Source organism: Lynx rufus, unplaced genomic scaffold, assembly GCF_022079265.1.
Source record: "Lynx rufus isolate CCGP_SWC_20201006 ecotype Redwood Valley unplaced genomic scaffold, mLynRuf1.p SCAF_1, whole genome shotgun sequence".
Classification (NCBI taxonomy): Eukaryota; Metazoa; Chordata; class Mammalia; order Carnivora; family Felidae; genus Lynx; species Lynx rufus.
Window position 1 is genome coordinate 161,750,049 of NW_025814823.1, and position 15,662 is coordinate 161,765,710.

General features: G+C 37.0%; 1 protein-coding gene across 1 annotated transcript in view; it reads left to right on the top strand.

Moving 5' to 3' along the window:
* FAM174A (family with sequence similarity 174 member A) overlaps positions 1-2,116 on the top strand; it is a 37,643-nt gene extending 35,527 nt beyond the window's left edge. Inside the window, exon 3 of the mRNA XM_047089616.1 lies at positions 1,546-2,116. Coding sequence (XP_046945572.1) covers positions 1,546-1,549 — 4 coding nt within the window. The 3' untranslated portion in view covers positions 1,550-2,116. The remainder of the gene's footprint in view (positions 1-1,545) is intronic.
* The last annotated feature ends 13,546 nt before the right edge of the window (positions 2,117-15,662 follow it).

Genomic DNA, 15,662 nt, shown 5'->3' on the forward strand with positions numbered 1-15,662 from the left:
TATGTGTGTGCAGTGGGAATTCTGTCAATAGAACGATAGAGCAGCTAATCTAATCTGATATAATCTTTAAACTTCTGTGACTAAATCCTCATGACTGAGGAGTGCTGTGGTAAAATAAGGAGCAACAGAATATGATTATGTAGACTGAAATGCTTCTTGAGCTTCTGTCATTGATAACTGAATCTCCTTAATTCTGTTTCTTGAATCTTGGCTTTTCTTCCTTACCATGTCACCTGACAAATAGTGTGATTGGTCTGCATCTCTCAACTCTTTCCCAGCTCTTGGACTCTTATTATAATAGTTTTCTGTTTTCATCCTGAAGGTTTCCATAAAAAGACATCCTTAAATTCTTGGAAACTGTTTTATCTCATTCTTTTTTAAAAAGCTTTAATAAGCAGATTTTTTTTTGTTTGTTTATTTATTTTTGAGGAGAGAGAGCATGAACAGGGGAGGGGCAGAGAGAGACAGAGGGAGAAAGAGAATCTCAAGCAGGCTCCACAGTGTCAATGCAGAGGCTAATGCAGGGCTCGAATTCACAACTATGAGATCATGACCTGAGCCGAAACCAAGAGTCAGATGTTTAACCGACTGAGCCACCAAGGTGCCCCTGTTTTATCCCATTTTCTTTACTTTTTTTTTATTTTTAAAAAATTTTTTAAATTAAGTTTATGTCTTTATTTTGAGAGAGAGAGAGTGAGCAAGTGGGGATGGGGCAGGGGGAGCAAGAGAGAGAGGGGGAGAGGGTGGGAGAAAGAGAGAGAGAGAGAGAGAGAGAAAGAGAGAGAGAGAACCCCAAGCAGGCTCCTCACTACTAGTGCAGAGCCCACTGTGGGGCTTGAACTCATGAACCAGATCATGACCTGACCTGAAGTTGGATGCTTAACTGACTGAGCTACCCAGGCATCCCTGTTTTATGCCATTCTTAAGAAGAACTTATCCAGTAAATAATTGACCAAGATGGTATTAGAATTCAGACTTCCTTTCTAGGCCAGGTTTTTTGTCCTCTGAGTGATTTCTGCCCTTTATTTGTTGTTCTATAACAAGAGCAGGGAATAATGTTTATTATTTTTCTCTTTTTTTTCTTTTTTGTCATCACCATCTTCCCCAGTATCAAGCATTCTTTCTGGCAGATAATAGCTCGGTATATGTTTGGTGATGTATTTAAGTACTAAACTTAGCACACATAGCTGAATAGGTTGCAGGCCCTGTTTTAAATAAATCAAAGCATTAAGTATTATGGTCACTCCTGTTTTCACATGAGACTATATATTTGAAATAGATTTGCCTGTACTTCTTCTACATGTCACTACCATATAAAATCTCTTTGGAAATGTTAGAATTATAATTCAAAAGATAGGGTCTGATTTAATTAATATAGGCAAAATAATCGTTTGTTTTATTCAGTGCCATTCATTGTAATTCCCTTACATTAAATACTTTCATTACCTTCCTGCCAGGCCAAATCTTTGGGGATATTTTAAAATGTGTTTAAGTTTATTCTGGGATGAACATTTATAGTTTTTGTTTTTGTTTTGTTTTTTGCAGATAAGAATGTGCCTTTTGATGAAAGGACTTCATCTTTCTACAATGAAGAGCAGAATTTCTATGTTTAAGGAATAAGAAGCCACTTTATCACTAGGGGCGGGGTATTTAAGTTATATATATTATAACAACCTTTAATTTGTTGTTGCAATAAATACTGTATCATTTTGTTATGTCTTTGAATGTACAGGAGTGCTCTTAATGGGCTCACAGTTGTTGGGAGTGAACTGCACTATAGTAGAAATCTGTGTGAAAATTACTTTAAAGCAGGGTGTTTTCTGATCAGTTATTGTTTCTTGCTTACCATATTGTTGTAAACAGTTTTATATATTAATCAGTTAATGTTTTGTTTTTTTGTGGGTTTTGGGGGGACTTTTTGTTTTGGGGAGGATTTTTGCCTTTTTTTTTTTCTTGATAAAACTATAAATCCCAACAACCAACTGGTGTGTAAAAATAATTTAAAATTTCTTTACCAAGATGTATTTCCCATTTTTTTGGGAAAAAGAAGCCAAATTTATTACTTTGCATTTGTGTTTTTTTGTAAATTAATAAATGTCTGAGTTGTTTGCAAAACAAGAAATGATGTAAAAATTCTTTTAACATGGTACAGACAGAATATGTTTACAGAATAAATCCAAAGACTATAGAATTATATATTAATATATACATATTATATGGTTTCTAGAAAAATCTTTCAAAAAAGATTATTTTATTGAGCAACTTGTTAAGATACCTTCTTTGATTAGATATTTTAGAAAAATGTGAATTTCAAGGCCATTTTATTTATTTACAGTATTGTGAAAGATAGAAGTAATGACAAAACATTCCAGTCATATATTTTGGTGCAGGAGAAAAAGGAATTAAAGTAAGTGCATAAACTTTGGAGTCAGACAGACCTGAATACAGAGACTGACTTTATTAACTCTAAGCTATTTAACCCTGTTGGGCTTCAGTTTTCCACATTCTAAAACTTAGAAAGGAACTTACAGGAAAAGCATCGGTCACAAATTTAGTTGCTGATAGAGGCCAGGGAGGTAATTTAAATATGTGTCTGTCTATCAGGATAGTCTAAGTTGTTTAGTAGTAACAGATGGTCCCCAGATCACAGTGGGATACAACAAAGATTGCTGCCCGTTTGTTATGGACTGTGATTCTACTCTTTCGTTGTCTTTTCTTCAGGGTCAATGCTGATGGAGAAACCTCTGCCTGGAATAATGCCTCGTAGCTAAATGTCCAGATGTGGTGAACTACATGCTAGTTCATAAGCTTCTGCCCTAAAGTGATATATTTCATTTCCATCTACATTTTATTGGCCAAAACACACCCTAAGGCTACCACCCTAAGGCTACTGCAGAGTTCAACAAGGCAAGGATAGGTAATCCTCTAGCAATGAGGTAAGTTGGAGTATTTGGCCACCTGAAATGCCAACTTAGTTTTATCAAGTATGTTAACTGGCTTAAATTAACTACAATAAGTCTAGTCCCCCTGATGTCACTGTATTTTTATATGTTGTCTAAGTAGGATCTTAAAAGTGAAAATACATTTCCTCTTCTGAAGGGAGCAGCCTCAGTTTAGCTCCCACCAATAGTTACCATGAGGAAACACTTGCCCAGTACTACGAACTCATAGTTTTCTAAGAGAAGCCAAGGATCCAGATTTCTTATATAAACTTTCTTCATTTTTAAATGTAATTAAAACAACATAATATTGGATTTAATTTTAGCCCCCTACCTACCATTTTGTGATATTTGAAAATCATATACTATAGTATCTTAGAAATAGTAATAATTAATTTACTAACTGCTGTTATTTATAAACTGACTTTTGAATTAAAACTAAATGGAGGTAAAAGTCAAATCTGCCTGAAGATAAGAATAATGTTTAAGATGAAGTAAAGATAATTTTAACAAATGATCTCCAAGTTAGGTTTAGAATTTTTTTTTTAATGTTTATTTATTTTTGAGAGAGAGGGAGAGAAGGAGAGAGAGACAGAACACAAGAAGGGGAGGGGCAGAGAGAGAGAGAGGGGGAGACATAGAATCTGAAGTAGGCTCCAGGCTCCGAGCTGTCAGCACAGAGTCTGACTCCGGTCTTGATCTCACAAACCACGAGATCATGACTTGAGCTGAAGTCAGACGTTTAACTGACTGAGCCACCCAAGCACCCCTCTAAGTTAGGTTTAAAAAAGGTGTTACTGGGGCGCCTGGGTGGCTCAGTCGGTTGAATGTCCAACTTCAGCTCAGGTCATGATCTCACACTCCATGAGTTCGAGCCCCGCGTCAGGCTCTGTGCTGACGGCTCAGAGCCTGGAGCCCACTTCAGATTCTGTCTCTCCCCTGTCTCTGCCCCTCCCCTGCTCATGCTCTGTCTCTCTGTGTCTCAAAAATAAATAAAAACATTAAAAAATAATTAAAAACAAATTAAAAAAGGTGTTACTGAAATGTTTGGGCAGCAGCAACTTTATTAGAAATGCACAAATTCTCTAAGTGACTACTTTAAGAGAATATCCTTCAACTGAATATGGGAATTCTGGCATGTTTGTTAGAAATGCTCTTATTTCATTATATTTATATAATCATTACTGAACTGCAAATCTGTTAAATAGTAATCATAATAAGCCACACTTTGATTAAAGTGCCAGATAGTATGCCAGATTTTAGCTTCATTGGATATGTAACAAGCATGCTGATAAAATGGTTAGGATTTTCATCTATAAAGTTATGTGTACATTATAAAATACCTGGTGATATCTTAGATGTTGTGAAAACCTGTTACTATTCTCCTTTCTCATTTTTTACTTACTTGTGGCTATAATTTGTTGGTAAGAACCTACCCTAGGAATTAGAGATCAATGGAAAGTAGTATAATTGTGGTCATAGTTTGGGACTAGAGTAAATTAGAGAAAAGATGGGTTTGGAGTAATTTATAGATGTCATACACTTCAACTGATCATTCACCGCATGGGGCTAGAAAGTTAAGTAGCTTCTCTCTGCCTAATTTCTTATAATTATTAGGTAGACAGTCACTACAATACAGTGAAGACAAGCTGTTGGGCTTGGTACTCAAACCACACCGAGTCAGCTCACAGGTGGTTACTGGGTTTAGTTGCCTCAGTGAAGGTATAGTCTGTGACCCTGTATCACCTATCCTTTTTTTTTTTTTTTTTTTTTTTTGGTCCTTTGTTTTTTTTTTCTTTTGGTCCTTTTTAACTTTATTCCTTTTTACTTATGTAGTATAGTTTTACCTAATTTGCCTCTCTAAGTGAAACAATAAAGGAAAGATAGTTTGTTTTTTTTCTTATGTTGGAATGTAAAAAGAACTTAGAAAAAAAGGATTGAAGGGATGAATGTAGTGAAAGAAGCCATTCCATAAATATTTAAAATACTTATTTCCCTGAATATTTCTCTGGCTACCCCACCAAAGCTATCCCAGTCAGTAATGACTTTTATGAACAGTTTCAGTGACTTGTAAGAATCAAGCAAAAATTATTCTCAATATAGATGCTATGCTTGATTTAGTAAGATAGATGTTTGATATTTTCTCATTTTACACTATCAGTTCCTATATCAGAAGTTGAACATTTTAAATCCACAGACTCCAATATATTTTACCTGCCCATGGGAATAGCCTGTTACAAAGCAAGAGATAAAGATAGAGGGAAGAAATTAGGGGAGGAATCCTCCCCAAAGCTTTCATGACTAGCTCATTGAGAAACCTTGAATGCTGTGTGTTCCATTAAAAGATCCTATTATAAAGCCACAGTATAGGATGTATTGGCAGGTGTCTGGCTCTGATTTTTTTTTTCATCTCACTCTAAATATGTTTTTATTTGTATTTCTCTCCATTCTTACTCTACAGGTTCTTTCAGTACCCATGCTATGTCATCCAAGAATAAAACAAAATCACTCAGATTGCTTTTGTTAAATAGGCATTTGAAGTAAAGTAAGCCGAACATCTCTGATAGTTATTGTTCTTAATCTGCCAGTGTCCTTTTTGAAGCAGCCTTAGTCTCCACCTATTGTTAGTACCTAAGAAGGATTAGGTGTTCACTTCATCCTTTGACTCTGCTCACCTCCTTGCCTGAAGAAAGTTCTTGACATAGAGTGCGGCTTGTGTTTTGTTTTGTTTTTGTTTTGTTTTTAAATTCTTTTTCTCCAAATCAGGAAGGGTAGCAGTCTTTAAGCTTCAGACTTTAGTTCTTATCCCCTTGTTTTATGTATTTTTCCCACTCAGTCTGTTGCAACTCTTCATCTGTTCAGGGTCTAATCTCCTAAAATTTGAACTGCATTTTACTCAGTAAGCTGATAAACTATTATGAGCTAATAGCTTCTCATGGGTTAATTAGCTAAATTTTAAATAGACTAGTACCAGTGTGGTCAGGGAAGTCCAGGAAGCCTATAGATTTACTTGTTTCCAAGCAACAGGCATGTGACCATTGTCAGAGGGTTTATCAGATTTGCAATACAGCATACCCATGCTATGGGTTAAACAAACCCTAAAATCTAAGGTAAAATCAATAGGTGCAGTCTTTCACAAAAGATAAATTCTGCATTTTTTTTTCCTTGAAATATGACAAGCTAGGCTCCAAAAGTAGGCATCCCAATTCTTTGGCTTAACCTTTTAATAATGGATGCGCGAATTTTATTTCATAATATTCCGTAATTTTGTTTTCTCTCTGTGGTAAAATAGACTTTGATAGATAGGGGTTGATTAATCAAGCTTGTTTCTGGCATCCATAGGAACCCACTGGTTATTGCTCCTGAATTAGTATGCTGTCAAGCAAACACACCTACTCTGGGTATCTGTTCACAGTTTAGTTTACTTTTAATTTGTTTATGATGTACATGGTTTTAAAAAAACAATTGTACCTTGGGATCTGAAGGCCAGAACTGTTAGCAGGACCAAAGGGGGTCTCTTCCTAGAAGTATTCAAGAGCAAGAAGATTTCTTTTCTGCAGGAAGTGTGATGGTTCCTGGCCTATGGAAAAAAAAAAATTATTTTAAGTATACATTTGCTGGTTCCACACTGAAGAATTCATGTTATATTGGCACTGGGAGTGGCTTAAGCATCTGTACAGTTAGAAAGCTAAAGGGTGCCTGGGTGGCTCAGTCAGTTAAGCAGCTGACTTCGGCTCAGGTCATGATCTGGTGGTTCATGAGTTAGAGCCCTGTGACAGGCTCTGCGCTGTCCCTGCTCATGCTCTCTGCCCCGTCCCTGCTCTCTGCCCCGTCCCTGCTCTCGCTCTGTCTCTGCCTCTCTCCCTCTCTCAAAAATAAATAAACATTAAAAAAAAAATTAAAATAAAGCTACATGAGCCGGGGCTCCTGGGTGGCTCAATGTATTAAGTGCCCAATTCTGGATTTCCACTCAGATTATGATCTGGCGGTTCATGAGATCGAGCCCCGCCTCATTCTCTGCACTGACAGTGTGGAGCCTGCTTGAGATTCTCTCTCTCTCTCCCTCTCTCTGCTCCTCCCCTGCTCACACTCTCTCTCAAAATAAAGAAACTAAAAAGAAAAAAGAAAAAAAAAATAAAGAAAGCTACATGAGCAATTCTTTTGTAAACTCAGATTGAGATCCTTTTCCAGTCTAACGATGAATCACATTGTGATTGAGAACAGAGCTTCAGAGTCTAACAGATCTTGTACTGAATTCTGGTTCCATCATTTTCCTCTTAGTAACTCCAGTATTTCTTTTTTCACTGTCTCCTATTTTCCACATAAAACTAATAGTTCATACTAACTGAACGACTAGTGTGCTAAATGCTTTAGGTTTGTTAATACATTCAATTCTCATACTAACTCTTTGAGAGAGAGATTATTATCCTCATTTTGCAGATAAGGATACTAAGGCTTAGAAAGATTGGAAAATTTGTTTCAAATCCAAGAGCTAGAAAGTAGCAGAACGGTCTACTGAATATAAGTTCAAGAAATTTGTTTTTACTAATGTAAATCTCACTTTGTTTCCAAAGAAAGGATTAGGTTGTTTGTAAATGTACATACAACAAAAAGATAAAATCAATTTGCAGAGGTGAGAAAATTGAGATACAGGGAAGGAATAGGTAGGAAAATAAGGTCATGCTATGATTTTATTATCTCATGTCTATGCTATGAAATTCCATACCTTGCTATAAGTGTGCCATTAATGTCACTGAAGAGGATGGTAAAGCTATTCAGTTACTGCTAGTACAGGGACTAGAAGGAAATTTCTTTTCCTGGGTTCTCAAGTAGTAATATAATGAAGGTCCTCTGATAACTCTTTCTTCAACATGTTTATGATAAACTCACAAAATATGCCATGCACATCTTTTAAAATGTCTTTTAATATAGACTGTAGGCATCACACTCCAATATAATTCAGTAAAATTAATTTCACAGGAAATCAAAATAATCCTGTTTTTATGCAACTATCTCCTGATTTATACTAACGGGAAGGTAAGTCTTAATGTTATCTAAGTCAGCCTTTACCAAAATATTCTTTAAAAAAACCTATAAAAGGAATCACTTCTTCAACATGTGTTTGATTTTCTTCCTCTCTTTCTCCTTTTGTTTGTAGTTCTCTTTACTTTTAGGTTTCTCTTAGATCTTCTCCTCTTCATACTTTGATCTGTCCTTAGGCTATAAGCATAAGTTTGGCATAACTACTCATGACTTCACTTATCATACAGACAGTGTCAAATCAAAAATTGCACCAGGCAAGGAAGACTTCATTCAAGGCTGTTACAATAGTGGACAGAATATTAGGGCGCCTGGGTGGTTCAGTCAGTTGAGCATTCAGCTCTTAGTTTCGGCTCAAATCATGATCCCAGGGTCATGGGAATGAGGCCCATGTTGGGCTCCACACTGCATGTGGAGCCTGCTTGAGATTCTCTCTCTCTCTCTCTCTCTCTCTCTCTCTCTCTCTCTCTGTCTCTTCCCCCCACTATCCCTCCTTCTCCCTGTCTTCCTCTCTCCCCCTCTGTCCCTGCCCTCCCCAAATAATAAATAATTATTTAAAAAGAGAAGAATAGAGGCCAGAACAAAATGTAAAGTCCACTGAAACAAAGATCAGAAGGGTTCTTAAGCCCTAAAGTACTAGAGGATGTTGGTAAAGTTACAGGCCATATACTTTTACTAATTGACTTTATCCAAATGGAAAATAAACTTGTCATATCGTTATGATGATAGTTTTGCAACTTGACCCCAGAAAAGTTGGGCTCCTGCTCTCCCACAAGAACTGGGAGATAAGGGTACTATCTCCCTTGATGTTTACTTATGCTTCCAACAGATTGTTCCCAAGTCCCTAAGAAAGACATTCTGGGTTGTAAAACTGTCAGGAGGTTACAAGAAAAAAAAAAAAAAAAAAAAGATTTACATCTCAAAGGGGCAGAGAGAGAATTTACAATTATGTTTTCTCAAATAAATAAATAAACAAACAAAAAGGTAGGTAAGGAATCATGAGTTAGGAAGAAGTTTTCATTTTAGTCAAGTTAAGGGGAATAGAATGTTAAGGCCATTTTGGTCAGCATGTTATTCACAGATGTGTATTTCCTTAAATTTCTCTGATATTTAAGACCTATATATTTAAACTCCTGTATATACTTCCCACCCCATGTGGATGGCCCATAGAGGCATCAAATTCATGATCGTCCTCACACAAACTAGGCCTTATTCTGTGTTCCAATTCTCAGTGAAGGACATCAGCATTCACTTAAGTATGCAAACCAGAAGTCACAGAATCTTCCTTAGCATCTTCCTCACCTGCCATATTTAGTCAATACCATGTTCACATATACATATAATCAAAGAGAGCATTTGGCAGTACAAAATTTAATTTTTCCAAGTTAAAATTATGGGGCATAAAAAATTATGGGGCCTATACTCTGTGGGCTAGATTATTAGCATCTCAGTTTTCCATTTTTGTTGTAAAATGAACAGAAATGTTCTGCAAGAAAGTCCTTATTCTGTTACTGACTACTATCTTGGCCAATCTGCGGACTGAATTACAGTCTTCCACCTAGGCACATATCCTAATTAGGCTCTTCAGTTTCCATAAGAGAATGTTAACTCTGTCTCCATATCAGCATTTGAATCTATCTTGAATAATAAAGTATTTACAGCACTAGATATTATCATATTGATTCATCAAAATCTTACTAGCAAGAAGTTTTTTTGAAGACTGGAAGTAGAAACCACTGGCCACCAATTCCTCTACACTTTGAATTCAATTCTTGGATTAATTCAGACTGCCAATAGCCTGTAAAGCTGTACCTCATTGCTTTTGTTTTTCATTTTGTAGAATCACTTTGGACTATCTGGGATTATGCCTTTGCTGAAGAGAGAGATTATGAAATTTTTAGCTGTGAAAGATAAGGTTACATTTAACTTGTTAACAATGAGTAAGTTGTATATGACATCACATCACATCAGTTTTTATACAAGGAAATGATAAATATTTCCTTCAGTTGAGTACCAGAAATATTTGTGTTACCATTGAGCAGCTAGTTGGATATTTATTTTATGTACTCTGGCAATTTTGTAATTTGTGTGACTGACTTTTTTTCTTTGCCCGTAAAACTTGAAGCTGAACCAGCAACCCCTGTTTAGCAAAGTACAACACCTTATGGTATATCATTTTGTGTATTCATCTCATTCCTGGAGTATCAGTTTATTAGCATGGCTACATGTAACTGAAAATCCAAATAGATTATTTTTTTCATTATCTTGAAGTCAAGAGGTTTGTGGTTGCTAGTGTTTCTTTTATAGATCAAGAAATTCAGGGTCAAAGTCTCTAAAAATGTCTTGGTGTTTCCTTCATGGTCTCAAGATGACTGTTATAGCTGTAGGAATCATGCCTTTGATTGCAAAAGGAAGGAAGAAAGTACCAGAAAAAAATAGTTGGTCTTGGTAACAGGTGTTCTTGCCTTTTATTATTTCATATCAAATGTTCCCAAAACTTAGTAGCTTAAAATAATTTAGTATCATCACCTATGGTTCTATGTAATGATTTAGGCTCAATTGGCCATTTTTACTTGGTATTTCTCATGTTTACAGTCAGATTGTGGCTGGGACTGGAGGCATCTTAGGCTTAACAGATCTGAATATCCAAGGTGACACACTCATGGTTGAGTTGATGCTGGCTGTTGTCTGGGAGCTCAGCTGAAATGCCTACACGTGCTTTGGCTTCTCATAGCATGGCAGCTGTATTCTGAGAAAGCATCTCAAGAGTAAGTGTTAAAAATCAAAGCAGTAAGACTTTTTATGACCTGGTCTCTGATGTTTGAGAATATTGCTTCTAGTGACATTGTTTGTTTGTTTATTAATTTTTTGAGAGAGAGAAAGAGCAGGAGAGGGTTAGAAAAGGAGAGAAAGAATTCCAAGCAGGCTCCATGCTGTCAGCGCATAGCCTGATGCGGGGCTCAAACTCACAAACTGTGAGATCATGATCTGAACCCAAATCAGGAGTGGGATGCTTAACCAATTGAACCACCCACGTGCCCCACTTCTAGTCACATTATTTTGGTTAGAAAAGAAGGTGTACTCATATGCATGAGAAGGAAAGCTCGTCATGAGAGCCTAGGTTATCATGTGAGAAGCAACAGGGGGATGGAGACAAGGAATCAGTGGTGGCCAATTTTGGAGAGTATCTACTACAGTCTGCTCTCTGGCTACTAATATTCATGTCCCTTCCACATGCAGAGTAGACTAATGCCCTTCACTGTCTCCCAAGTTGTGGCAGGCATTATGACATTGGTTTAAAGTCCAGGATTTATCATTTAAGTCAGGATCAAGGGTTGATGAGGGTCTCACTTCACAAATGCAGTTTCTCAAGCATGATTTCTCTCTAATGAAACCTTTTGCCTAAAAAGACAAGTTGTCTGCCCAATAAACTCAATAAATTATCTAACACATTCAATAGTACAGTGGTGATGCATGTGTATGAATTTGCAATAAAAAAACAAAAACAAAAAACCTCCCAATTTGAAAAAGAAATCCGGTCTGACAGACATAGCAGTTGCTCATGCACAGGAAGTCTGAAGTCTGCCTGAGCACACAGGAATCAAAAGTTCCTTGAGTGGGGGCGAGTCCTGCTCCCTGAGAATGAGGCTGTGTGCCAGTTGTCTGCCCTCTGGGTTTCTGGTGCTGCACTCTTAAGACTTCCCTTCTTTTCCTTTACAACTGGCCTGTGTTTGCTGCTGAGTAGTCTTCTCAGCCTGCTTTCTGCCTTCAGAAGGCTGGAGCCTCCAAGGGCTCTTTTAAGTTTTGAACTGTTTTGTTTAGTCCAGTTTTATTAGGGTTCACTCCATTAGAAAAAAAAATCAACATTCCCACTCCCCCTCCCCACCCCCCCAAAAGGCTCCTCTCTACTTTGGTCTGAGAGTCTTGATAGTGTGGGTTCATATCTTTAGGATTCTTAGGAACTCTATTTTTTAGTTAGGAAAGTCTATAAGACATTCAGTGATATTCATAGAAGCCTGTTCATCTGGTTGAAGGCTTGTCATAAATGCTTCTTATGTATCAGGGAAGGATGCTCCAAATGCACCACTAAAATGAACTTTACCCTCCTGTTACATGTTACCGGAAATATTCTGGGTTTGAGTCTTACCCTGATGTGGTTTCTTATTTTGAGAAACTTTTTGCAGGTTGCAAAGACTAGACATGATAAACAGTTCTATTTTTGAGCCCAATAAGTCCTAACTCTTTTATTTATCCTCTAAATTCCTCTATAAAATGTTGAATATTGTCTTTTTTAGCTCATTCTTTCTTTATCTAGATCTTATCTTCTGCATCTAACAGAAACTAATTGGCATGTTCAGCTTTCTGCCTGGCATTTTTCTTAGCCTGATAGATCTATTCATTAGGACAATTTTCTATTTTCTACATTACTGTGGCATGCTATCACTAAACTTTGTGCCGCTAACAGGTTTCCATATGCCCTACTTTCAGAAATTCTGAATATCCCTTCTATATCCTGTCAGTCAAGTCAATCACTAAGGCCATCTCAGATTCAAGAAAACAGGAACTAAACCTCCACCTCTTGGGGGTGAGGGAACATGCCTGTAAAGCAAAAGAAGGAATTTTCATGGCCATCCTTAGAGATTATCTATCTATGACCTGAGGAAAATGAAATTTTCCAGAAATCCTTAGTATATTTCTCTCACTGACCAGAACTGTTTCATAGTTGGGTAAAGAAACAGTGCAGACTAGGAAATGTGGGTCCTTTTTTTTTTTTTTTTTTCCTGTTATTAAAACCTCCATTTGGGAATAGAGGATTAAGAAAAAAACCCAGAGAATTAACATTCATAGCAATCTTCAGGTCCTGTTGACCGCAGGGACCCTGTATAGCAGGGACCTCCTGAACTGGGGTAGAGGAAGCTCTGGATCAGCCAACTCTGTACTCTCTCATTGCATTGTTGTGGTCTCTAGCTCTGCCCTCTGAGGGGCTACACAGATGTGATAGTTCAGCCTCTTGTACAGTTTCTAAAAATAATTACATGCAGTTGTGTGTTGGGGGATCCTGGGAATAGTTTCGTACCTTTTTAGTGGAGCAATGACAATTGCACGAGTTTACAGTCCAGACTAGATGTTTGGCCACCGTACAATTCTGTCACACACTAGCAGGTTATACAGGTCCAGTCACTATCTTGTAGGTATAACTATAGCTAAAGATATGATCTAGTCAATGTTTTTAACAGTGGATATTGTCTTTATTGCCTGGCCATTACATTCTGCCCACTCTTCTTGCTTTGACTTAATGGTCATTGCCATGGTGTAATTTAAAATCATATGTTTGGGGGAAGGCTAAACCCTTTATTTCATTTTTGCATTCATACTGGCTGCATTTGCCTGGCAGCCTACCAGTCCTATCTCTGATTAAGTTTGCTGCTTTACAATGCCTTCTATTTAGGATACGAATTGTGTGGTTTTTGTTTTGTTTTGTTTTGGCCTTCTAAGAGTTCAAATTATAGGATTCTCTGGCAATACAGATGTCAGACTGTGAGAAGAGAGCCCTTCTCTTGCCGAAGTGGCATTTCCTCTCATCCATGCCTCCAAGCTATCTACCTTTCACCTGGGTTCATCTAGCTCTTCATTTTCCTAAATGTGGTAATAGAATCAGCACTAGCCAACATTCTGATGAGTCCCACTCTTTCCAACAGGACTCAGTCAGTATATAGTTTGCTTTGCAAAGTTCCTCCAATGACAGTCCAACCAAATATTTTCCATTGTGTATAAAGTGTGACCTATTTTCTAGTGTCAAGTATCTAAGACCTGAATTTTCATCTCTATCCATTAAGTCAATTCCACATTTTGGTTCCTGTTACTTATAGCAACCTATTTCTAGTAACAATTACTGAACCAATCACAGTACTTAGGTGCACGAACAATGCATTCTAAATAATTTAATTAGTAACAGTTAGTTCATAAAATCCCCAGAAGGGCCAGAGAAAAACTGTACAAAGGGAAACATCTCCTAACACTTATGACACCAGGAGCTAGATAACAAACTGCTACAGCTGCCCCAGAAAAACATACCTCTGCGATTATACACGCCAGATCAGATGTCCCTGCCCAAAGGCTGACTGATTGTGTTCCAGTTTATTGCCAGACTTCTGCTTGATACTGCAAAGCAGTCTGGAGATTACAGTTTTCAGCTCTACAGTCTGTTTTACAGAAAGGCAAGCTAAAAAACATGTAAGAATGGGTAATCAATAAGCAGATATGTACAATCTGTCACGCTTGGTTTTTATTGCATTTTTCCTTCCTTGTTGAGAAGCAACAATATCATAGTGGCAAATACAACATGTAGGTTCAGCACTCGGGCTTAGTGGCATTCACACTCCACTGGCTGTGTGGTCATAGGCATTACTTAATTTTCATAAACCTCAGTATTCCTATTTTGAAACACTGGGATAATATAAGCTCAGTATGATGACTGTTTTAGGATAGTGCAAATAGTTAGCATAGTGTCTATGTGAAACCATTTCTCACTAAGTAATAGTTACTGCTGTTATACATTAGTTCCACTTTGAAGCAATTCCCTACCTTATTTTTTTTTCCTCAATTTGGAATTTTTACTATATTTTCGAAAGGTACTTTAGGATTTTGAAGTTTAATTTTAGAATGAGACTTGGCTTAAATAAATGTACATAATTCTGAATATTAAAGTATTGAAAAGGTTGCATGAAAATTTAAGATTTAGTATCTCAGGATTTTTCAGGGAGAGTTCTAAAGGACTTCTGTAAAAAGTTTATCATACCCCACATTTCTCTTTGAATTATGGATAATATTATTGAGTCTTAATATTTAGTCACTAATTCCAGAAAAATTTTTAAGCACACACTATGTGTTAGTCGCTCTGCCTAAAAGTGAAAAGACTGGAGATACACACACACACACACACACACACACACACACACACACACACACACTAGGTGGTGGAGTAAACTAAACATATAGTTTATATTCCAGTAAAGGAGACAGACAGTAAACCAGTACACAAACATAGATAAAATGATTACTGACTATGATAAGCACTATGAAGGAAACATGTAGTTGCTATATTAAAAAAGTATTGGTAGGGGCAGGGTAAGCCCCTTAACATAGGATTCAAGAAATTCTTCCCCAAGAAGGTACATTTAAATTGAGACCTGGAGGAATGAAAAGAGATCTACGTGTGAAAAACCAGTGGGAAAGCATTCCAGGGAATTACATTCTGAAAGCTTCCTAAACAGAAACTAATTTGAGCCATTAGAGAAACTGAGAGAACACCAGAATGCCTGGGGTTGAGTGAGCTAGTGGGAGAGACTAGTATACTGTTAGAAAGCCAACGTGGGCCAGATTGCACAGTTACAAAGGCCTGGCAAGAAATTTGGGTTTTATTATAACTGAAATGCAAATGGGAAGCTACAGAAAGGATTAAAATAGAGAGTGATTTAATCTAATTTGTGTTAAAAAGATCCCTCTGGCTGTTATATGGAGACTACATTGGAGTGAGTTCAGAGAAAATTAGAGAAACTAGTTAGAAGGCTTTTGAAATAAATAGGTGGTGTGCGGGAGTAAGGTGGTAAGAGGTGAAATGGATCTAAGTGTATGAAATGTAATACAATTTAGACACACAACAAACCAGTTGGAGCTATTGAT